General features: G+C 47.8%; 2 protein-coding genes across 11 annotated transcripts in view; one reads left to right on the top strand and one right to left on the bottom strand.

The window, feature by feature from the left end:
* Positions 1-9,146, top strand: part of LGALS3 (galectin 3) — a 32,008-nt gene extending 22,862 nt beyond the window's left edge. For both annotated transcript variants that reach the window (XM_053286955.1, XM_053286954.1), the window contains exons 4-6: positions 1,671-1,759; positions 8,421-8,589; positions 8,847-9,146. In XM_053286955.1, the coding sequence (XP_053142930.1) occupies positions 1,671-1,759; positions 8,421-8,589; positions 8,847-9,002 (414 nt within the window). In that variant the 3' untranslated portion in view covers positions 9,003-9,146. The remainder of the gene's footprint in view (positions 1-1,670; positions 1,760-8,420; positions 8,590-8,846) is intronic.
* Positions 9,147-12,741: 3,595 nt separating this feature from the next.
* Positions 12,742-22,495, bottom strand: part of DLGAP5 (DLG associated protein 5) — a 39,588-nt gene continuing 29,834 nt past the window's right edge. For 7 of the 9 annotated variants that reach the window (XM_053284052.1, XM_053284049.1, XM_053284047.1 and 4 more), the window contains 6 exons: positions 21,458-21,677; positions 18,589-18,805; positions 17,141-17,201; positions 16,463-16,709; positions 15,723-15,775; positions 12,742-13,398 (listed from right to left, as the gene is read on the bottom strand). In XM_053284052.1, the coding sequence (XP_053140027.1) occupies positions 13,279-13,398; positions 15,723-15,775; positions 16,463-16,709; positions 17,141-17,201; positions 18,589-18,805; positions 21,458-21,677 (918 nt within the window). In that variant the 3' untranslated portion in view covers positions 12,742-13,278. The remainder of the gene's footprint in view (positions 13,399-15,722; positions 15,776-16,462; positions 16,710-17,140; positions 17,202-18,588; positions 18,806-21,457; positions 21,678-22,495) is intronic. The other 2 variants (XM_053284046.1, XM_053284045.1) reach the window with 2 other exon arrangements.

Genomic DNA, 22,495 nt, shown 5'->3' with positions numbered 1-22,495 from the left:
TTCCCCAGCTTCTGCCCCGCCCGGTGCTTTCTGGTGGGCCAGCTGGATGGCCTGCTGTCCAGCACGTGTTCTGGCTTGAAGGCCGGCCGGAAAGCCAGCCTGCCACCTCCTCCCAACGGCTGGGCCAGGCTGGCCGGCCTCCTCCTCCTGGTGGGCGGCCGGGCCAGGCTCTCCTGCCACAGCCTCCGGCCAACTGGCAGCCGGGCTGGGGCTGGGGCTGCCGCCACCTCTTCCTGGTGGGCGGGCGGCTGGGTGGGCCAGGCCAGCCGGTCTGCCTCCTCCTGCCCCCACACCTTTTCCTCCCGGCAGGTGGCCAGGCCAAGCTGGCCCGCCACCGCCTCCTCTGGCTGACCACCAGCCGGGCCAGGGCCAGCCCGCCACTGCCTCCTCCCACCTCCTCTTCCTCCTGGCTGGCGGCTGGGCCCAGCTGGCCCGGCGCCACCTCCTCCTCTGGCCGACCAGTGGCCAGGCCAGGCCAGCCCGCCACCACTGCCACTGCCATTTTCTCCTGACCCGTCACTATCCTTAGGCAGTTGCTCTCGCGAGAGCTGCCACACATGGGATTAGCGACAGGTACATTTAGGAGTGTATTCTGGACACTGGTATGACCATGGCGGAATTAAAGGAAGCTGTACAAGATAGGACGGCATGGAGTGCATTGATCCATAGAGTGACCGAGAGTCAGTCACGACTGAACAGATAGAGAGAGACATTTAGGAGAATTAAATATATCAATAATGTTTCTGTTAAACGGTAAATGTAGCCTTCTGTTTTTCTTGAAAGAGAGTAGCTTAACAGAACTGCAGCACTAGTGCAGTGTGGAGGTGGCCATTTTTAGATGCCTTCTGCTTCCCCAGGAAGCCCTCTGTGCCCTCAAAAATATGTCCCTGAGGGCTGTGCAGCCCTCGGGGACATATTCTCAAAGGGGAGGGCATCTAAAATGGTGCAGTTAGCTGGGAAGTTCTGTTAGGCTGCTCTCTTGCTGCATTTGTGCACCCTTGCTCTGTATGTCGGCCACTGTGACTGTGTTGAGATATTTACAGCATAGAGACCTTTGTTTCTGTCACCAGTCAACAGCTAAAAGCCCCATTCAGCAATACTTGGGATAAGCACAAATATCCAATTCCTTGTGAATTCATTTTGTGTCTGGCAAATCCAACCTGGATAATGGGACAGTGGGTGGAGGAGGCAGGGACCTGAGGGAAAGAAGGATGGAGGAAGGATAGAACGGAGGCCAACAGAAAAAGGTGCTGGGGGCAGGATTCATATATAGGGGCAGCAGAGGTGTATCCAGGGAAAATAGTGCCTAGGGCAATAGTGCCTTCTGGCATGGCCTAGGGCCTCACAGAGGCCATTTGAGCATGCGTGGTGGCCATTTTGTTTTTGGCGATCATTTTTAATTTTATTTTTTATTTTTACGAATGGTGCCCCCCTTCAAGTGGTGCCCGGGGCACATGCCCTGCCTGCCCTACCCTAGATATGCGCCTGAGGGGCAGGAAAACTTGTATGGCCCTGGTGGGGAGGGAGCAGGCAGGTGAGGGGTGTCTAGATGCTGGAGAACTTTAGGGCAGTGAGGCTTAAGAGTAGCAGGGAAGTGACTGAATGGTGATTTGAGCTCACCAGCCAGATGGCCAGCAGAAATAAGACACCCATCCTGTGCTCTTTTGCAGAAAGTGCCTTGTGACATCCCGCTGCAGGCGGGATTCGTGCCTCGCCTGCTAATCACCATTGTGGGAACAGTGAATCCAAGAGCACAGAAGTAAGCAGACCAAATGACCTGAGCCAATGCTTTTCTGCCGGGGGCGGGGCTGCATGTTATGCAGATTGAATTGCAACTTGGAGATCTCTGCCGGGTGGTGCCATTTCTCCCCTGCACCCCTTGCCCTTGTGTTCAGTGGCGGAAAACGGGCTGCGGTGCTCAGTGCTCCTTTTCCACCTCACTCTGGCGACCTCTCTGATCTGGGCTGGAGGTGGAGCCCTGAGCACCTGCAGCTTGTTCTCCACCCCCCTTCCTGCTTGTTTGCAGCACTTACCCATGCTGGGGTGGTCAGTGCTAGCTGTGGGGGATGAATGCCCACTGTGGTTTTTGACCAGGTCTAAACCCCTAGAGATGGAAAAGAGGTGAGCATTGCACCGCTTCCAGTGTGTGATCTTGCTTTTATTGCCCTGGCCATTGGGCCTGCAGCAGCACACCTGCAATGCTGTTTTAATAGCTTTTAAAAACATCAACACCGTGATAAAAATTTTGATGCTGATGGCGGAGGAATGGAAATGAAAATGGGCAGGATTGTTCTCCAAAGATTACTCTATGGCAGGCCTCTCAACTTAAGCCCCCCAGCTGTTTTTGAACTACAACTCCCATAATCCCCAGCCACAGTGACCAATAGCCTGGGATTATGGGAATTGTAGGCCAACATCTGCAGGAGGGCTGAAGTTGAGCAGCCCTGCTCTATGGAGAGAGGACAACAATTTGCTCATAGCTCCTAATGCCACCTAATGGCGCAGCGGGGAAGCAACCTGCCTAGAGAGCAGGAGGCTGTTGGTTCAAATCCCTGCTGGGGTGTTTCCCAGACTATGGGAAACTCCTATATCGGGCAGCAGCGATATAGGAAGGTGCTGAAAGGCATCATCTCATAGTGCGTGGGAGATGGCAAGGGTAAACTCCTCCTGTATTCAACCAAAGAAAAGGGCTCTGTGGTTGCCAGGAGCAGAGACCGACTCGATGGCACAACCTAATCTAACCCTGACCCTAACTCTAACTCTACACAAAAATGATTGCAATTTTACTTAATAGTTTGGGTGGAGAAATAAAGGAGGGATAACACAGAGAAAGCTCTAAGTGGCAACTTTGCTATCACCTACCTTCTATCACCTACCTTCCATCTCTAGGGACGGAGGTGTTGTCCAAAATCATTATGAGCATTTGTCTCTTGAGATGGTACCGGTGATGGCCAATATGTGTGGGCCCGGCTCATGGATTATCTCTAATTTTCTGTCATTTTAAACATCCTTACTACAGATCTCATTCCTTTAACCAGAATGTCCTTTAAGACAAATTAAAAACTGCAGCAGGGCCGCCCACTGACATTGAATGAAATAACCACACAAGTCACTCCAATCCGCTTCTGTGCTGTTCATACTAAGTTGGATGTTAGGAGCATGTGTGTGCTGCAGATCCAATCCCTTTTAACAGTCACAACTTCTCCCCGCCCCCACTGGTTTCTGGTAACTGGAGTTCTATAAGCAGGTTTGGTGTTGTTATGACTAAATGTCAGAGAATTCTCTTCACAATATTACTGTGCCAAAAGTTTATTTGGGAGAGATTGTGCCGGTTAAATTGGTGGCAGTATAGATACACCTTAGGATCCCCTGCTGAGCAAAGAGGCAACTTTTAAAAAGTGGTGATTCTCTTTTATCTAGCAGGGGGAGAGCAACTGGCCCTATCCATCCCCAGCACAGCATCCCCCCCAGTGGCTGTTGCTGGTGTCTGTCTTATGTTTCTTTTTCAGCTGTGGGCCCTGTGGGTACAGGGACCCATCTTATTATTTTTCTGCTTAAAGCACTTTTAGAACTTTTGTTGAAAAACAGTATATAATAATATCATGGGCACTGAAGAAGAACATAGGGAACATAGGAACCTGCCTTATACTGAGTCAGACCATTGGTCTATCTAACTGAGTATCTACACTGACTGGCAGCAGCAGATTCTCCAGGGCTTTAGGCAGGAATTTTTTTTAGCCTGACCTGCAGATACCAGGGAGTGAACCTGGGACCTCAGATGCTCTTCCACTGACCTATGGCCCCATCCCCTTAAGGGAATATCTTACAGCACTCACATGTAGACACCCATCCAAATGCAAGCCAAGGCAGACCCTGCTTAGGCAAAGGGGACAATTCATGCTTGCTACCAAAAGACATTAGATGCAGTTAGCTGCAGTCCTATTAATATAATAATGCAAATTAAATATTGCAGTATATTAATAATGCAAATTAATATACTGTACTACAGAGTGAGTGAGAGGCTAGACTTGTTGCTTGTTTTCTAAGTGTGGGTCTTTTTTAGCCTATTTGGGGGATCAGGATGGCTGATGACCGCAATCCTCACAAGAAGATGTAGGTGAAAGGCAAGAGGTAGCGACTTGCCCGCGGCCATGCTTCTGAAGTGGCCTTTGTGGCGGAGTTAGTTTCCCCATCTCTGAACAGAAAGATCTTACTGACGGCAATGTCTTGCAGGGGAAGAGACTCGCTTGACTTACAGAGAGGGCCTTCTCGATTGTAGGCACCCACACTTGCATCTCATCAGCACAGAATGTAATATTCAGGACAGATCCCGGATCCTAAAAGCAAGTCTTGTGGTAGCAAGCAGGCATAGTCCCCTTTGCTAAGCAGGGTCTGCCCCTGGTATGTATTTGAATGGGATACTAAATGTAAGCACCGGAAGATATTCCCCTTAAGTGATGGGCAGAGGCGTATCTAGGGAAAATAGTGCCTAGGGCAAGCACTGAAATTGTGCCCCCTGTCCAAACATCTGATACCCATCTTTCAAATAACTTTACCATAATATCAGCTGAAAAATACAAGTCAAGTTCGTTAATCTTTTAATATTTCAAAAACTATTCAGCAGTGGACGTAGCCAGACCAAAAAATGCTGGAAAACTACAAATTTCAGTATGTGGGGGCTCATAAAATACCCAAATACTATGTGGAGGTGTACTTGGAAAACTAAACAGAAGTGCCTGGCTAATTCTCTACTATGCATTGTAGCATCACTATTACATAAGTTTTAAAAATAAATGGAGAATTTGGCTTTTCCCAGATACTCTGAAAATAATTAAAGGATATGCAGAGTAAACTGTGTCACTGCTTGGAATATATTCTAGTATTTCAGAAAGACAGTTAAAATGAGAGAAAGAGAGCAAGAAACTCCCAGTGGGCCTTAATACTAAGGATTTCACACTGATTCAAAGACAAACTCACCATTAATAGCCATATTAGCAAGACATCACATTTAACTCACTTATCACAAGAAGCAAAGTAAGAGCAAATGAATACAATCCTAGTTCATAAGCTTCAGCTCAGTCTTCACAAGCCCTGATTCTCTGTACATAGTGCCAATCTGAATATGTGTACAGTGACATATTATATTAATTAAAAAAAATTTTTTTTAACCTGTAGCCCCTTTGCGGGTCTTCCTAAAGGCCATGGGGGGGGTCTTCAAAGGTTCCCCCTCCCCCCACTGGCCTCTAGGGCCTCACAGGGACAATTTGAGCATGTGCAGTAGCCATTTTTTAAGATAGTTTTTTTTGTTAAAAAATAGCCACTGAAAACAAAATGGCCACCGCACATGCTCAAATGGCCTCTGCAAGGCCTGGCATGGCCTAGGGCCTCACAGAGGCCATTTGGGCCTCACAGTGGCCATTTTATTTTATTTTTTAAATTTTTAAATTTTATTTTTTAAAAAAATTTAAAAAATGGTGCCCCTCAAATGGCGCCCAGGGCACATGCCCTGCCTGCCCCACCCTAGATATGCTCCTGGGGATGGGGCCACTCTTGGAAGAGCACGTAGAAGGTTCCAAGTTCCTTCCCTGACATCCCCAGATAGGGCTGAGACTCCTGCCTGCAACCTGGGAAAAACTGCTGCCAATCTGTGTAGGCAGTACTGAGCTAGGTGGACCAATGGTAAAAGGCAGCTTCCTATGTTCCTAAGATTCTTAGCATCAATTTTAATAAGAAAGCAAGTTCCTAGTCCTTATGATGATGTAGGTGTGTGTGAAGAATAGACAACATTGGATGAGGGAGTGGGGAGAATACCCAGAAGTTCTGGGCCAGAAGTCCAAGTATGTAGTAGCTCCTTGACATTCCCTCTCCCCTCCCAAAATTAGATATATCCATGCACATTTGTGTTAAAAGTATTACATGTATCAGTATCTTTTGTATTTGATGGGGGAGAGGCTTTGCACGCAGGTGGTCTCAGGTTCTGTCCCTGGTGGCATCTTGAAATGGGGCTGGGAAAAACTGCTGCCTGGAACCTCAGAAAGCTGCTGCCAGTCTGTGTAGACAACACTGAGTTACAGTGAGGGAAATAAGTATTTGATCCCCTGCTGATTTTGTCCGTTTGCCCTCTGACACAGATATGACCAGGCTATAATTGGAATGGTAGGTTTATTGTAGCTGTGAGAGACAGAATAACAACAAGCAACCCCTCAAAAGCCCAGTGCCCAAAAGTCAGCGATGGATTTGCATTGTAGTGAGGGAAATAAGTATTCGATCCCCTATCAACCAGCAAGATTTCAGGCTCCCAGGTGTCCTTTCACTATATGCAGGTAACGAGCTGAGATGAGGAAAACCCTCTGTAAGGGAGTGCTCCTAATCCCAGCTTGTTACAGTACCTGTATAAAAGACACCTGTCCATAGAAGCAAGCAATCACTCAGCTTCCAAACTCACCACCATGCCCAAGACCAAAGAGCTGTCGAAGGATGTCAGGGACAAGGTTGTAGACCTGCACAAGGCTGGACTGGGCTACAAGACTATCGCCAAGCAGCTTGGTGAGAAGGTGACTACAGTTGGCACGATAACTCGCACGATAACAATTGGTAACACACTACGCCGTGAAGGACTGAAATCTTGCAGTGCCCGCAAGGTCCCCCTGCTCAAGGCAGCACATGTACAGGCCCGTCTGCAGTTTGCCAATGCACATCTGAATGATCCAGAGGAGAACTGGGCGAAAGTGTTGTGGTCAGATGAGACCAAAATCGAGCTCTTTGGCATCAGCTCAACTCGCCGTGTGTGGAGGAGGAGGAGGAATGCTGCCTATGAGCCCAAGAACACCATCCCCACCGTCAAACATGGAGGTGGACACATTACACTTTGGGGGTGTTTTTCTGCTAAGGGGACAGGACACCTTCACCGCATCGAAGGGACGATGGACAGGACCATGTAACGTCAGATCTTGGGTGAGCACCTCCTTCCCTCAGCCAGGGCATTGAGAATGGGTCGTGGATGGGTATTCCAGCATGACAATGACCCAAAACACACAGCCAAGGCAACAAAGGAGTGGCTCAAGAAGAAGCACATGAAGGTCCTGGAGTGGCCCAGCCAGTCTCCAGACCTTAATCCCATAGAAAATCTGTGGAGGGAGCTGAAGGTTCGGGTTGCCAAACATCAGCCTCGAAACCTTTCTGACTTGGAGAGGATCTGCAAAGAGGAGTGGGACAACATCCCTCCTGGGTTGTGTGCAAACCTGGTGGCCAGCTACAAGAAACGTCTGACCTCTGTGATTGCCAACAAGGGTTTTGCCACCAAGTACTAAGACATCTTTTGTGAAGGGATCGAATACTTATTTCCCTCATTACAATGCAAATCCATCGCTGACTTTTGGGCACTGGGCTTTTGAGGGGTTGTTTGTTGTTATTCTGTCTCTCACAGCTACAATAAACCTACCATTCCAATTATAGCCTGGTCATTTCTGTGTCAGAGGGCAAACGGACAAAATCAGCAGGGGATCAAATACTTATTTCCCTCACTGTAGATGGGCCAAGCTCTGACTTGGTAGAAGAAAACTTCCTGGGTTCAGCTTGCACAACTTTTAGAACCAACTTAACTCTAGTCAGAAGGGTCCGCTCAGTTCTTTCTAGGACTATAAAACCTCCATGGTGGAAGCTTCAAGACACTCAGCCTGAGGTGATAATTATGTTACCTAAACTACTTAACTCCCATCATTTAAAATGGTACCCTTAAAAAATAAATCCTCTATAATAAAGCCCCTGAGTGTGATCCTGTATCCCTGCCCGTGTCTTTCTCGGCCGTTCTGGGCATGCGCGGAGTGCATGCCCAGAACGCCCGAGAAAGATACGGCCACAGGGACACGGCGGCCATGTTGGCTCCCGGACCGGGAGCAGGAGAAGCGGGGACCGGGAAGGGCAGATGCGGCAGCGGCGGGACCAGCCCGGCCGCCGCCGAAGCCGGGCGGGGGGGAGGAGAAGGTGGGGGAAGCTGGCCAAGGCGCCGGCGGAGCCGCGGCCTCGGCCAGAAAACACGCTATGTCCGAGCGGCCGTGGCAGGGAGACTGGGCCCGCTGGCGGCGGTGGCCGCCGCGGGAAGTCCGGAGGTGGCGGCCGCGGAACCGGACCAGCCGCGGGGAGGGTAATGGAGGCCTGAAGTGGCGGGGGGCCTGAGGTAGGAGGCCTGAGGTGGTGGGGGGCCCGGCCCGGCCGGGGAGGCCGGTGGCAGCCCTGGATGGCTCCGGCCCCGGCCGAAGCAGGCGGTGGGCCCGGGCGGGAGGAGGCGGCGGTTGAGGGCGGAGACTAGCACCCGTTAAATTAACGGCCTGAAAAATACTTGTAAATAAATAAAAGGCAAAATGACAGAGTGTTGCTCTTGGACATCAGGGTTACAAGTGGAGTCTCCCTGTTTCTTGCAGATTCCAAGTGGACTTGAAGAAAGGCAACGACATCGCTTTCCACTTTAACCCCCGCTTCAATGAAGATGGAAGGAAAGTGGTTGTGTGCAACACCATGCTTCAAAACAACTGGGGGAAGGAGGAGCGGACGGCCCCCCGGTTCCCTTTCGAAGCTGGCAAGCAGTTCAAGGTAAAAAGAGCTTCCCTTCTGAGTTGCTTTAGAGCAGAGGTTCACAACCTTGGATTCCCAGATGCTGTTAGTCTACAATTCAAGCCACAGTGCCAGAGTGGATGATGGGAAATGTAGCCCAACATGGAAAAAAACAGGTTGTTTACCTGTAACAGATTATCCTTGAGTGATCCGGGGCATTCGCACAACTAGGACCTGTGCCTCTTGCTTTAGAGAACTGGGCATCTTTTCAGTACTTATTTGTCTTTTTTTTCCAGATCCAAATTCTGTGTGAAGCAAATCATTTGAAGGTAGCCGTCAACGACGCTCACCTTCTGCAGTACAACCACCGCGTAAAGGAGCTGAATCAAATTACCAAACTGTGCATTGGAGGTGACATCACCGTCACCAACGTCACACCTGCCATGATCTAATGCAAGCCTTCGGCATTCAACCACCTAATACTCCCATCTCTGTGTTTTAAGCTGCAGCTATTTCTCCCCCTACCCCCATTACAGGCCTGATTCTATCATCCTTGCAGGGCTAAAATAAATAAATAAAAACTGAAAACGTCCAAAGTTTGGCCTCTTATCTGAACATTTCAGGGTTATATTGCACAAATGCTGAAGGGAGTATTTAAAGAATCTTAGCTCTCATCTGTTTTTAAAGCAAGTTCCTAGTTGCCATCTTCACAATTGGGTTTTGAGAAAATATTGAATTGGAACATTTTTTGGAGATATTTCTTGCATAAGTTACTAAACAAAACTTTAAAAAAGAGAAATGAGAACTAACTACGGATGATCGGAGGAAGACCAGGGGAAGCTGTTAGCTTACTGCAAACAGCCTGCAGCTTTTCACATAGGGGTAACCCACAGCTATTTGGGGTAGGTTTATAAACTGTATTTTGGAGCTCTTTAGTGTATGGATGTGGTTGTCCTGGAGTACACATTGCCTTTATTTCTCCCCATCCGGAAGAGGTGAGAATGTGATGAGGTCGCTGCAGACAGCAGGCAAAATGTTCTTGAAACCTGCTCTTCCCTCCTGATCCTCCTGTACAATGGACCCCCTGCCCCACACACCCACTTACTCAATAGGCCCTACCCATGCTGCACACAGATGTGTGTTCTTAGAATATGTCCCTAGAAACTTTTGTAACATAAAGGAGATTTCATGCCAAATAGGCCAGTAACCCTCAGCAAACGAGTTAGTCCAAAAAAGATTCCCTCAAGATTTTTGGTTTTCAAGCTATTTCTTCACAAAATATTTTGCACACATTTGAGTCAAGCGATTCTGGATCCTGCCTTGATAAGCAGAAAACGAATCATGTCCCTACTATGCCATCAAGAGTTGAGAGTGGCCATATCTAGTTTGGTTGTGGGAGAAAAAAAAAATAAAGGGGCCAGGAGAGAGGAAAGACACACATGCTCAGTGCATGAATGATTAAGTGCCATCAAGCCAGTGTTGACTCTTAGCGACCACATAGATAGATTCTCTCCAGGATGATCTGTCTTCAACTTGGCCTTTAAAGGTCTCTCAGTGGTGCATTCAATGCTGTCATAATAGAGTCCATCCACCTTGCTGCTGGTCATCCTCTTCTCCTCTTTCCTTCAACTTTCCCCAGCATTATGGACTTCTCAAGGGAGTGTCCAAAGTATGATAGTTTGCGCCTGGTCATTTGTGCCTCAAGTGAAAATTCTGGATTGATTTGTTCTATGATCCGTTTGTTTTCCTGGCTGTCCATGGTATCCTCAAAAGTCTTCTCCAGCATTAAAGTTCAAAAGCGTCGATGCTTTTTCTATCTTGCTTCTTTAAAGTCCAGCTTTCGCATCCATAGAGTGTTATGGGGAAAAACATTGTCCAAATGATTCTGAGCTTTGTAGGTCTACCATAGCCTTCTCCCGGTCAGTGCATACAGCAGGGGAAAGGAAAATTCAAGAGCCTCTGGTTGTACTTGGAGAAGCCACTGCCTGTCTTTGTAGACAATGCTGAACTAGATGGACCTATGGTCTGACTCAGTATATGGCAGCTTCCTATGTTACTAGAGATGGGTATATATACAGTCACTTTGGGAACCAGATGTTGAATTCAAGAAGCTACAGAATGAAGTGAATGCAGGGGCTGTTCCCCAAGGACAGCTGTGTCTGAGAAGGATGTAGCAGATAGGAAGGTTGTAGCAGGTGTGTGTGTGTCAAACTGATTGCAATAATATTTTTAGGCAGAGGCATGGGGACACTATCACCTTTAAACAGGAACCAGACAGCCCTTTCCCTGTCAAAATAGTGACCATTTCAGTATGAAAGGTGTGGGTTCTGTGTTAATTCAAAACTGAGGGCTGCAGGTAGAGCTGACTAGTTGCTTCACATCAATGCAGTTCCTCAGCCTCCGAGGTCTTGCATATGCAGGCTCTCCTCCTCGCTGGCCTTTTTATCCCCCGTCTACAGATGTTTTCTTAGGCTCCACCTGCTGTCCTGGGGCAGCTTCCTTTTGGCCCCACCACCTCTGCCTTTCTGCCAGATGGCCCTGCTTCCTGAGCAGCTCAGCCTATGGCAGCCTGAGATTCTTTTGTCAGCTCACCTCTATTGCTTCAGTCCCCACCTCTGCCCAACACCCCTTTGAGTACATTTATTTATTCGTTTGATTTCTAGACCGTCCTTGCAGAATAGCTCTGGGCAGTTCACAAATATCACAAAGCAGTTAAAATCAATCAATGACTGGGAACAAAGACTTTAAAATACAATAAAGCAGCTAAAAATTTGAAACAATTCAAAACCTTATAAAAACCCAATACATTGAGAACCCTTTTCAACTCTGGAAAGGCCAGGCCAAACAGGTAAGTCTGTAGGACTCTCCTAAATGCCAATAAAGGATTCAAATTACGGATATCTGCAGGGAGTGCATTCCACTGTCTAGGAGCTGCTACAGAGAAGGCCCATCTCCGAGTTGCCACCAGACGGAGCAGTGGCAACTGGAGGCGGACCTCCTCAGATGATCTTAGCGTGCGGTGGGGATCAGACCGAAGAAGGCGCTCTCTAAGGTAACCTGGACCTAAGCCGTTCAGGGCTGTAAATGTAATAACCAGCACTTTGTATTTTGCCCAGAAACATATTGGAAGCCAGTGCAGCTGTTTCAGAACAAGCATAATATGGTCTCTCAGAGTTGCCCTGGAGACCAGCCTGGCTGCCACATTTTGAACTGAAGTTTCCGAACTACATACAAAGGAGTGCATTGCAGTAGTCAAGCCTGGAGGTTACCAGCTGGTGCACCGCTGTTCTGAGGTCATCCTCCTCAAGGAATGGACACAGCTGTCGAATCAGCCTAAGCTGATAAAAAGCACTCCTGGTCGTGGCCTCCACCTGAGATACCAGGTTGAGGTCTGGATCAAGGAGTACCCGCAAGCTGCGTACCTGCTCCTTCTGGGGGAGGGTGACACCACCCAGCACAGGGAGATCTAACTCATCATTACAATATGCATCCAGTGTGAAGATCATTTCAGAGCAGCCATGAATGCATGGAGTCTGCAGTCTTGTAGAAGCACAGAATCTAGCATCAGTGATTCTCAAACTTGGGTCCTCAGGTGTTATTGGACTTCAACTCCCATAATCCCCAGCCCCAGTGGCCTTTGGTTGAGGATTATGGGAGTTGAAGTCCAATAACACCTGAGGACCCAAGTTTGAGAATCACTGAAGCTTGTTCAGAATCTCAGATTTCTCTTTCTACCTAGCTCTCCCTGCTGCAAAGAAATGCTTGAAAAGCATTTCGTTTCAGATCCACAGAAGCCTCAAAACTTTGAAGGGCAAGGGAATAAGATTTCTTCCTCTCCTTCCTGAAACCTGAATTCTGTACATAAGACAATGCAGATTCTCCATTTGCATAATGTGTACACGGCAGCACACAGGATTTCTTGGCACAGAAGCCTGGGTGCAGAGTTTTATTTTGGATCCCCAGCACAGAACACATATAGCCTGGATTACAGTATATGTCGTCTGCAGCAGCATATGCCATGCTGACAGGGAGAGAGCCTTCCTACCCTACACCCCAAACACCCTCAACTGTAGCTGTAGTATTAGTCTACCTGTTCAGACAAAGTAAACTGTTAGATTTGTGGAAGGATAGGATCGATGAAGAAATATTCCATTAAAAAAACAAACTTGTGCACTGAAAGACAACTCAGGATACAAAGAGCAAGTGTATTTTAATAATATATTGAATACTGAGTATGCCAAAGATTGACAATAATAGGATTAAAAGAACAGAAAACAAATTTAAAAAAATGCTTGCAAAACTAATTTTTCTGTACAGGCATTTTTCAAGGGGAAGCCACAACCTTTAAGACCTTTAAAACTTAAAAACGTTTCCTTTCCTGTGTCGGCCCTGTTAGAACAGAAGCCCTTGTAAGCACTACATCTAAATAAAGGACAGATAGTAAAACATGTGGATACACAGACGATCTCAACACTTGAATTTCATATCACACAGAACTTGGGGTTTCACTTTTAGAAGAAGCACCCATCTTTGAGAAACTCACATCTAGCCACTATCGATAGGCCATTTTCCACTGCAATGTGCTGGTCATACAGCTACTCAAGCGAAAAGGTGTCTTAAGATGTTGAAGCCTACTTCCTTGACATCATGCGTGAGGCTGAGACACAGCCACCCCTCCCACCATTTACTCAGTGCATGGATGTGGTTGTCCTGGAGTACACATTGCCTTTATTTCTCCCCATCTGGAAGAGGTGAGAAAGTGATGAGGTCGCTGTAGACAGCAGTTGCTGCAAACCTCTCAGCTTCGTTTCTCAGAGGAGTGAAGACCAGGCTGCTGTCTGGGATTGGCTGTGGGGAAACGTATGAGCTTAGAACCAAGGTAAAGAGAACCCCACTGCATGATCAAGTGCTAGACTCTGCTGCCACTTGAAGAACAGAACAAGACCCACATTTCCAGTTCTCTTGGTGCAATGCAAAGCGTTTAGATTGAACCATCTGCTACAGATTGAGGCAGTGGCAGCAGCATAGAGGTTCCTAGTAGCGAGCAGAAAGCTTGCCCTCCTGGCCACTCAAAATGCTTCCCAAGGCCTACCCACATCTACTTTGCATTCCGAAGGACCCGGGTTCAATTCCTGGCAGCATCTCCAGGTAGGATTAGGAAAGATGACTGCCTGAAACTCTGGATTGCTGGTGCCGGTCAGTATAGACAATACTGAGCTAGACGGTCTGACTTTGCATGGCTTACCTGACCAGACTTGCTAACCCATCTCTTCAGTTGGGCAGGGGACTGGACAGGGTAGGTATGCCCTGCTTAGGATAAGCCACCATCAGAGGGGCAGGCCTGCAGCTTCACTGCACAGCTTGGCCTCCTGAGTATCCCTACTTTTTCTCTTCTTTTCTTTCTTGGAAGGAAGAAGTCAACTGACTAAAGCTCATTGTTGCAGAAGGTATAGAAAGAGGCGGATATTTGGTGGAGACTTTGAAACAAGAACAGTTCAGGCAAGGCTTCCAGTAGATCTCGGAATATGGGCTGCTGGGGTCCTACAGTCTGGCCAGTGGCTTTACTGAGCCACTGTTTCCAATGCAACCTGGCCTGGCCTGCCTCTGCATTGGGGGAGAGCCAGAGCTCCATGGCAGAGCTGATGCCCGACATGCAGAAAGTCTCTGGTTTAATTCCTGGCATCTTCCATTAAAAGGGATCTTGTGACAGCTCTAAGACCTCAGCCTCAGGACCTAATGAGAGCAGCTGCTTAAGAGTTTACAGGACTGGTCAAGATGGACCTGATGGACCAATCACCTAACAGCACAAGTTCCATATTTTACACCACTGTACACTGCTGTACGCATAGCGGTGTATAGGAGTGCACACTGTACAACACCTAGAGCAGGGCTGCTCAACTTCCGCCATCCTGCAGATGTTGGCCTACAATTCCCATAATCCCTGGCTACTGACCACTGTGGCTGGGGATTATGGGAGTTGTAGTCCAAAAACAGCTAGGGGGCCTAAGTTGAGCAGGCCTGACCTAGAGACACAGGTTTGGGGCTAAATATAAATATGTTAAATAGATAAATAAAATGAAATAAAAATCCTAGATTGGGGTGGGGTGGGTAAGTCCAGCCGTCCAGCTGCGGTTTTACAACTCTCACAATTTTGCTGTGGCTGGGAGTTGTAGTACAAAAACAGCTGGGGGGCTAAGTCCGTCCCCCCATTCTAGACCCTATCCTTGGTAAGAACACCACATTGTTGATAAACCCAAGCCTTGGAATCAGGATAAAAACCCATTTCCCCCCCATGCATGGGACCTTGGTTTCCCCTCAGTGTATGCGGGGGCAGGAGAGAAGAGGTCAACTTGACATGAAAAGGATTAATTGCTTTAAAACACACACACACACACAAAACAATTATTTACTTGGCTGGCTGCAGTATGCCGACATCCATAACGGCTTGCCTGATGGCTTCTTGAGCAGAAGCAGCAGCAGATGCCTTCTTGCTCAACGGTCCTGCCTCAGGGAGGATTACAGAAGCTCCCCAAACCAACCAGACTGGTTGAACAATAAACAGTCTTAAGAGATGTCAAGAAACCTCCCACACTGTCAAAAATCTGAGTTCCCAGCAGACAAATATGTACCTCTGTTTGTGGCAGTGTTCATTGGCTTCTGTTAAATACAGAACACACTTTTGGGCTGGATTTCTTTTTTTAAAAAAGGTTACCCTACTTCCTGTGTGTGTGCGCGCGCAGGGCCCCTTCCTCCCTGGGCAAGTGGCTACACCTTGTGCTCCCAGCCAAATGCTTTGCTCACCAGCTGGGTGTAGGAGGAGAACAAGGGAGTGTCCTGGGGGAGGGGTGCATAGTGGTGCCTCCCCCACATCCCAGAGATATTTGATATCCATCCCCGCATCCAGTGGTGGCTATGCCACTGAGTCCGTCCCTCACTATCATTATCAGTAGGGCTAGCCTTGGAATTTCCATCTCTGGCATGCAAGTATCCCAATGACACACACCCCAGCCAGCTGCCTTTTGAGAAACAACATACAGAGGAATTGGAACACAGGTGCTCTGCCCTCCACCCCACATTCCATGGCACCAAATTCAGGGCAATAATTAGAACATCGATCCAAAAGCTGACATTCAGAAGTTCCAACTGATGGACACAATTGCAGGCAAACATACCCGGAGATCAAGTTCCATTTCATCACAGGAAAAGAAGTCCCCAAGAAGAGAGCCTGGAAAATAAAATAATGGTTGAGTGGGGTTTTAATGTCACCCAGGGCTGGTTCATGTATCACTTAGTGCCTGGCAGATCCCATAGTTAAGTGGATGGGGGCTTGTGCAGGAGAAGCTCCCTGTAGATTGTGCTCTTTAGAGCTTTAATGGCACACCTTCCCTCTTTCCATGATCAAGCACTGACAGTCCATAAGTGACTAGAGCAACTTAAACCTGTCCTCTCTCAAAAGGAAGGGAACCAAAGTGTTCACTGTCAGGAACAAGGTGGAGGGGAGGGAAGCAAAGAAGTCACCTGCCCCGACTCCAGAATACAAGTTGCATTGTGATCAATGAGGTAGATATGCTTGGGATGGCAGTCTAAAAGATTCCGTCCACAGGATGAAACAAACTGATTAAGCAAGCCAGGAATTCTTAACCTTGGCTCCCCAGATGTTGTTGGACTACAACTCCCACAGGCATGGCCAACCCACATTGTCTCCCATGTATTTTATTGAGGGTGGATGAAAAGCTGTCCTACCCAGCTCCCACACGATCACTCTCCCCTTCTCCTGCCTTGATCTTTGCAAACGCACAGCAGCCAATCAATAGCATGCACAAAACTCTCCCACCCTGCCTGGGCACTCCTTTGACCCTCTTTAGGGCCATGGGAACAGTCTCACTGCTTAAAGATTCACAGGGACATCTACCTGTTTTGCATCCTGGAGTATGCAATTCTCCACCCTGATCACAAGTTCCTTCAAACGGGGAATCCCTCTTGGGACTGCACAGAACATCCTGTCCACCCAGATCGGCATCCATCTGTTGTTCATCTTCTTCAGCATCTGGGACTTCCGAATTGGACTCGGGATTTTCCAGCTCCTGAGAACGGACAGAAACTGAGCCATTCATCTCTTTTGAGGGCGATCCCCGGTCACTGGTGGTAGTTTGTGCTTCCTGAGGATTCAGAAGAGAAGCAGATAAGAGCAAAGAGGAGAAGCCAACTGGTCTTTGTACAGTATTACCAAGAATTGTCACCCAGCTTTAGAGATTCACCAGCACCAGGATTGGCCAACTGGCAGCTTGTGAACGGCATCTAGCCTTCAGAAGGAACTTTACCTAGACCAGTGGCCTTAGCAAATTTCAGCTGAACAGTTAAGCAGTGTTCCCTCTAACAGAGATTCCCAGATATTGTTCACTACAACTCCCAGCATCCTCAGCTGCAATGGCCTTTGGCTGGGGATTATGGGAGTTGTAGTCAACAACGTTGGGGGTTTCCCGTTCGAGGGAACACTGCAGTTAAGTAAAAAAATCCTCACTGTTTTACTTTTATTTGGGAATATCTGACCTTCAAACAACAGTAGCACCTCCACAAAGGCACCACTTACGTTAGGTTCTTCTGCTGTGTCTTCTGTCATGGCACAAGGTTCCTCTGCAGCTTGGGTGTCACTGGAGGGTGGAGGAAGCAGACACAAAGAGATCACACGTGTTGCTTGCAGGCTGCATCACTCTCCAGCTATTTACACGTCGTGTTTTTACAACCTTTACCTGGGTGAATTAGGACTCACCTTCCCATTGAATTCAATGGGGCATAGTCCCAGGCAGGGGAGTGTTGGATTGCTGGCTTTGTCCCCCTCCTCAAGTCTTGCAGATGCCCATATCACCATGACACCCCAAACCTTTCCTTTGCCCCACAATTGGTGCCCAAGTCACTGAACAATTAGAAGGGCGACACTGATCCCCTGAATGAGCACAGAGTTTGGCCATTCCCCCTCACAGGCAAGCAGCCGGCCACATTCCCTGCCACCAGCTGCAACGCCTTCCCCAAGGCTGGAATTAAGCCCCATGGTGTGCTGTTTAGTACTGGGAAAGACCGAGATGATGTTCTAGCAACGCCTGACAAAGGAACAGCAGGGCGGGCATCGTTGCTGGAAGAAATAAAGAAGTGGGGAGGAGGGAAGTGAACTAAGAAAAGACACTCTGCAAGGTGGGGTTAGTACAAGTTAAATGGACGCTTTTGAGGGATGGCTATAAGTTCATGGACATCCTCTGTTGCAGGAAACAGGTATTGAGAAGGGGCCCTCTAGCAGAAGATGAACCAGCAATGGTTGTACAACAGATAGAGAGACAAATCAACTGATTTAGTTCCTCTGGCTTAGGGTGAATCCGACCAAGGGGTGGCGGACCAGTTCAGAGCTAGCATCCAGCTGTCCTGCACAGAAGCACCAGCACATATTTGCCTTAAGGCAGGGCTTCTCAACCTTGGGTTGCCAGATGTTGGACTACAACTCCCATGATCCCCTGCCACAATGGCCTTTGGTTTTCTGATTTTTGTATGTAAACAGCCTTTCCTCTGTGTTTTTATTCTTCCTTGCACCCCTCAGCCTGATGGGGCAGGGTCATGCTTCATTTTTGAATCTGCCTGTAGCCCAAAGAAGAGGGTGGGATACAAATTAGAAAACATCTACCTGCCACTAATTTAGACTAAAGGCTCCTCCTGCTATACACCGAGAGGAAGCAAAGATCCATGTTCTCTCAAGGCAGCATACCCCAGGGGCTCTCAAATTTGGGTCCTGCCAGACATATAATTCCCATCATCTCCAGCCACAGTGACCTTTGGGAGTTGTACTCTGCCTCCTTGCACATGGATGCCCAGAAGGCACCTGGAGATTGTTGTGGAAAGCAAAATGCTAGAGGAGACTGAATTTTCATTCTGACCCAGCAAGGCTGTTATGCTGTTGCCAAGCGCTGGACTAGGAGACACATGTGGATCTTGCCAACAAAATTGTCACTTCTGCACCAGCCCAATGAGCTCACATTCAGCCCAGCTGTATACCTTTGTTCAGGAATGCAACTGAGGTGGTCAGCTCCAGCAAAAGTCAAGCAGGTATTCAGATCTGGTTGCGGAGGGACAGAGTTGGATACGACTGGAGTGCCTAGCCTTACGACGCAAGTGTCTGCGCAACTCTGAAGCAACGTCCTGCTGGCAGATCTTGGAGTTGTACGTGTAGAAATCCGTCGGGGAGTTCTGCCAGTAGATTTAGGAGTCCGGCCTAGAAGGGAAATTAAGTATTTAGCAATCTAGAGATGCTTATCAAAAGGACATCATAAAAATCTGTGTTCACCCCTCACTAAGATCTTTTGAGAAAATGTTTTGAACAAAGCAGTTTGTACCTAACCGGAAGCGGATGCCAGCTTCTCCAAGAATCATTCTGCTCACTACACAGAAAGCTGTGGTTGACCATAACATTCTCTGCCATCACAGCCTGCCACCTCATTCTGAGGAATGAGCAGAACAGCTCAACATACACTCTAGACCAGGCCTGCACAACTCAAGTGACCTGGCGGGCCGAAACCAACCGTAACTTGGTTCATGGGGGCCGAGGTCAATTCTTAGGGTGCTGATTATTAGAGTAACACTTAATATTAATCAATCAACCAAATTAAAGTGAAATGAATTAAAAATGAATTTAATCAATATTTAACTTTTGATGTTCTGGCAGGCCAAGATTGATTTAAATTAATATGAAATAAGTTGAATTAAAATTCATTCTAATAATATAAATATTATACAATCTGTACAAAATACATAATAAAATGCATTGTTCTTCCTTTCCACCTCTGCCAAATCACCACACAAAACATGGAACACTTTTAAGGAGAAAAAAATGAGAACCTCTTCTCATAATTTTGGAAAAGAAGGGAGAAGGGGAAAGAAAGATGGAAAGGATGCAGCAGGAGGCTTGGCTTGAGAGAGAGAGAGAATGAATGAATGAATGAAGCAGTCTTGGTGGGAGAGAGAGAGAGAGAGAGAGAGAGAGAGAATGAATATGAATGGAGCAGTCTTGGTGGGAGAGAGTCCGTTTCCCGTCCGGAGGTCCCCATTCTCCTCCCCCCACTAACAGCTTTCCCTCCCCATCCCTCGGCAACGCTTTCTCTCCCCACTGGGCTCCCTCCGTCCCTGCCATTTTTGCCCCCCCCACCACTGGACTCCCTCGTGGGGCCACTGTCCACCGCCCCCCCCCCCCAATTCCAGTCACCATGCAGCCGAGGAAATGCCCGCGGGCTGTATGTTGTGCAGGCCTGCTCTAGACAATCAATAATCCAACCAATCACCCCCCACAATATTCTTCAAGGGAACCTCGTCTATCCTTCAGGACCAAACGCAAGGACTCAAATAAGACAGAAGTCAATAGTCGGCAGGTCCTTGGATTTGAGCATTAGATCATTGCCTGCTCTCGACAAGGAGGGCCACACTCTCCCCCAGTGATCAGGTTCACCGCCTGGCCAGTCACCTGGATAGCATCTGTGGCTAGCAGCCCATTCCACCCGTTGGCACACCAGCCAAAGCTATGTCCACTCAGAGAACCAGGACCCAGCTTTTGTCATTCATGCTCTGGCAACCTCACAAGGTGTACTGCACACGTATGCTGTAGGTTAGGGGTTCTCCACCTTGAGTCCCCCAGTGTTGGACTGCAACTCCCATCATGATTGGCAGTTGCGGCTGGGATGGTGGGAGTTGCAGCCCGATGACATCTGAGGACCCACGTCAGAGAACCCCTGCTCTATGGGACTGCTCTTGAAGGTGACCCTGACATTTCAGTGGGTACAGAATGCAGCAGCGTCAGTCTTGAGATCTTCAGTGGTCACCAGGACCAACTCAAGAAAATGGCTTTAACCCTTTTGAGTTCTGAACAGGTTGGGGCCTTGTATCCTGGAGGGAATGCCTGCTTCCATACATGCCTACTTGCTCCAGGAGCCACCACTGATGAGGCGGCTGACAGTGCCATGGAGCAAAGCCTTCTCTGAGGGTAGTGCCACTTCTGTAGGTTTCTCAGATGGCCCACCCAACTCAACCAAGCAGATGTTTTGGGAGACTGGCCAGAGCTCCTCTGAATCACAAGGCTTCTAAAACATTTTAATGTAACGCTGTTCTGATAGGGTATTTACTCTATGTGGTACTGCCTCAATTTTATTTTAAAATACCTATACCTCATATTTCTTGTTAGAACAACTCAGGGCAGCTTATCACCCCAAAAATAAAATACAAACAAATCAGAATGGAAAAAAAATCAGCACTAACACTGCATTGCTTTTGACTATTGTTTTCATAAACACACTTTGAGTCAGACCAAATTGGAACAAGGCAGAGTATAAACTGAGGAAATGGCAATAAATAAATGTACCGTATTTTACGGACTATAAGACGCTACGGACTATAAGACGCACCTTAATTTTAATCAAGTTTTTCAGAGTTTTAACATAGTAAACTGTTAAAACATATAAGACGCTCCTGAATTTTGGCGGATATTTTTCGAGGAAAAAAGTGAGTCTTATAGTCCATAAAATACGGTAATAGGAAGTCACATGACTCATTGTACTGCACTGTATGGGAAGGCGGGATGGTGGTGAACTGGGTGCACACCATGATCCATAGCCCAAAATGTACCCAACATTTGGTTGAGAAGAACCTGTGGCCTCCTTAGCAATCATTCCCCGTGTCTAGGAAGGCTTGGATCACACCGAGAATCCTCAGCTGCGATTTTCATTCAGCAGTTTCTAGCTCCCTGGGGGTGAACCAGGCTCTTTTTCTCTTAACCAAAGCATCTGAAGCCCACTAGACCATTAAGACAGACCCTCTCAAGCAGAGAATCTCCCATTCCCAGGACAAGAGGCTAGCCCAAAGTGAACCACTCTGGTCTGACCTGCGAAGGTTTTGGCGGGAGATTCGACTTGGAAGAACCCGCCATCAAATGTCACTTTCTCCACCTGCCAGGGCATTGCTGGACCTGCAGCCTCCGTTGCTACCCCGTCCTGCTTCATCTGGTTCTTCATGAGGGCTTTGATAGCTGCAAGGCGTTTTCGGGCAGCAGTCCTTTCAGCAGAGCCATCCTTTGCTTTGGTTGCCCTTTGAGAGGCCTTCTTCTGGAAGGCAAAAGAGGAGATGACATTTTCCTCTGACATGCCTCCTAAGAGCTTAGTGTTGCAGGGACCTTTTATGGGGGCGGGGGAGGAGGGAGAAGAGGTGTCTGGACTAATTTATGGGGTTGCCCAACTTATCTCTTTTGCTTCAGAAGTTCAGACATCTGCCCTGTGAGGGTTTCTGTTGTGCAGTGACAAAGACAGTGCGTTGGGAAGATCCAGTTCAAACCGCACCTCCGACATCTTAAGGAGTCATCTTAAGGACTACCAAAATAACATGGTATTGAACAGTTAAGTGCTAAAACTTCCTTCTCCCAGACAAATGGAAAAATTGGGTTTCGGACAGAGGCCAGCTTTTGAGCAAGAGATGGGGGTGCAGCAGAGGCTCGATCCAATCAGATTGTGTGTCTGTTTTCCAGAGAATAAATATCCCATTGCTGCTTCAGGTCACAAGAGAGAATATTGACTCTAGCTACTTTGACAGGTCAGCGAACCTCTGAAACGGGCATTGTTCCAGGAGATGCTTAAAATGCATATAAGAGATAAATGCCTCAAGCTTAGCAACATTCAATGTTTTTTATTCATAAAAAGTATATTCTACAACTGAAAGTGACTCAGAGCAGACTCTGCATTGTGCTGGGAGGAATGAGAGAAAGAACCTCTTTCTAAAATACCAGCCCACCACAACCCCAGAGTTTGGAATTGCCTGCCAACCTGTTGACTTTTGGTGTTTTTTCTTGTTTACTGTCTCAAGGGGCTGCAGAATACCAAGCCCCCTAGTGGTAAGCTGTGGAATGAGATAGACTACCACTGTTCCTTCT

Source organism: Hemicordylus capensis, chromosome 1, assembly GCF_027244095.1.
Source record: "Hemicordylus capensis ecotype Gifberg chromosome 1, rHemCap1.1.pri, whole genome shotgun sequence".
NCBI classification, from domain to species: domain Eukaryota; kingdom Metazoa; phylum Chordata; class Lepidosauria; order Squamata; family Cordylidae; genus Hemicordylus; species Hemicordylus capensis.
The sequence above is the reverse complement of the archived record's forward strand: the minus strand, read 5'-3'. Positions and strand labels throughout refer to the sequence as shown.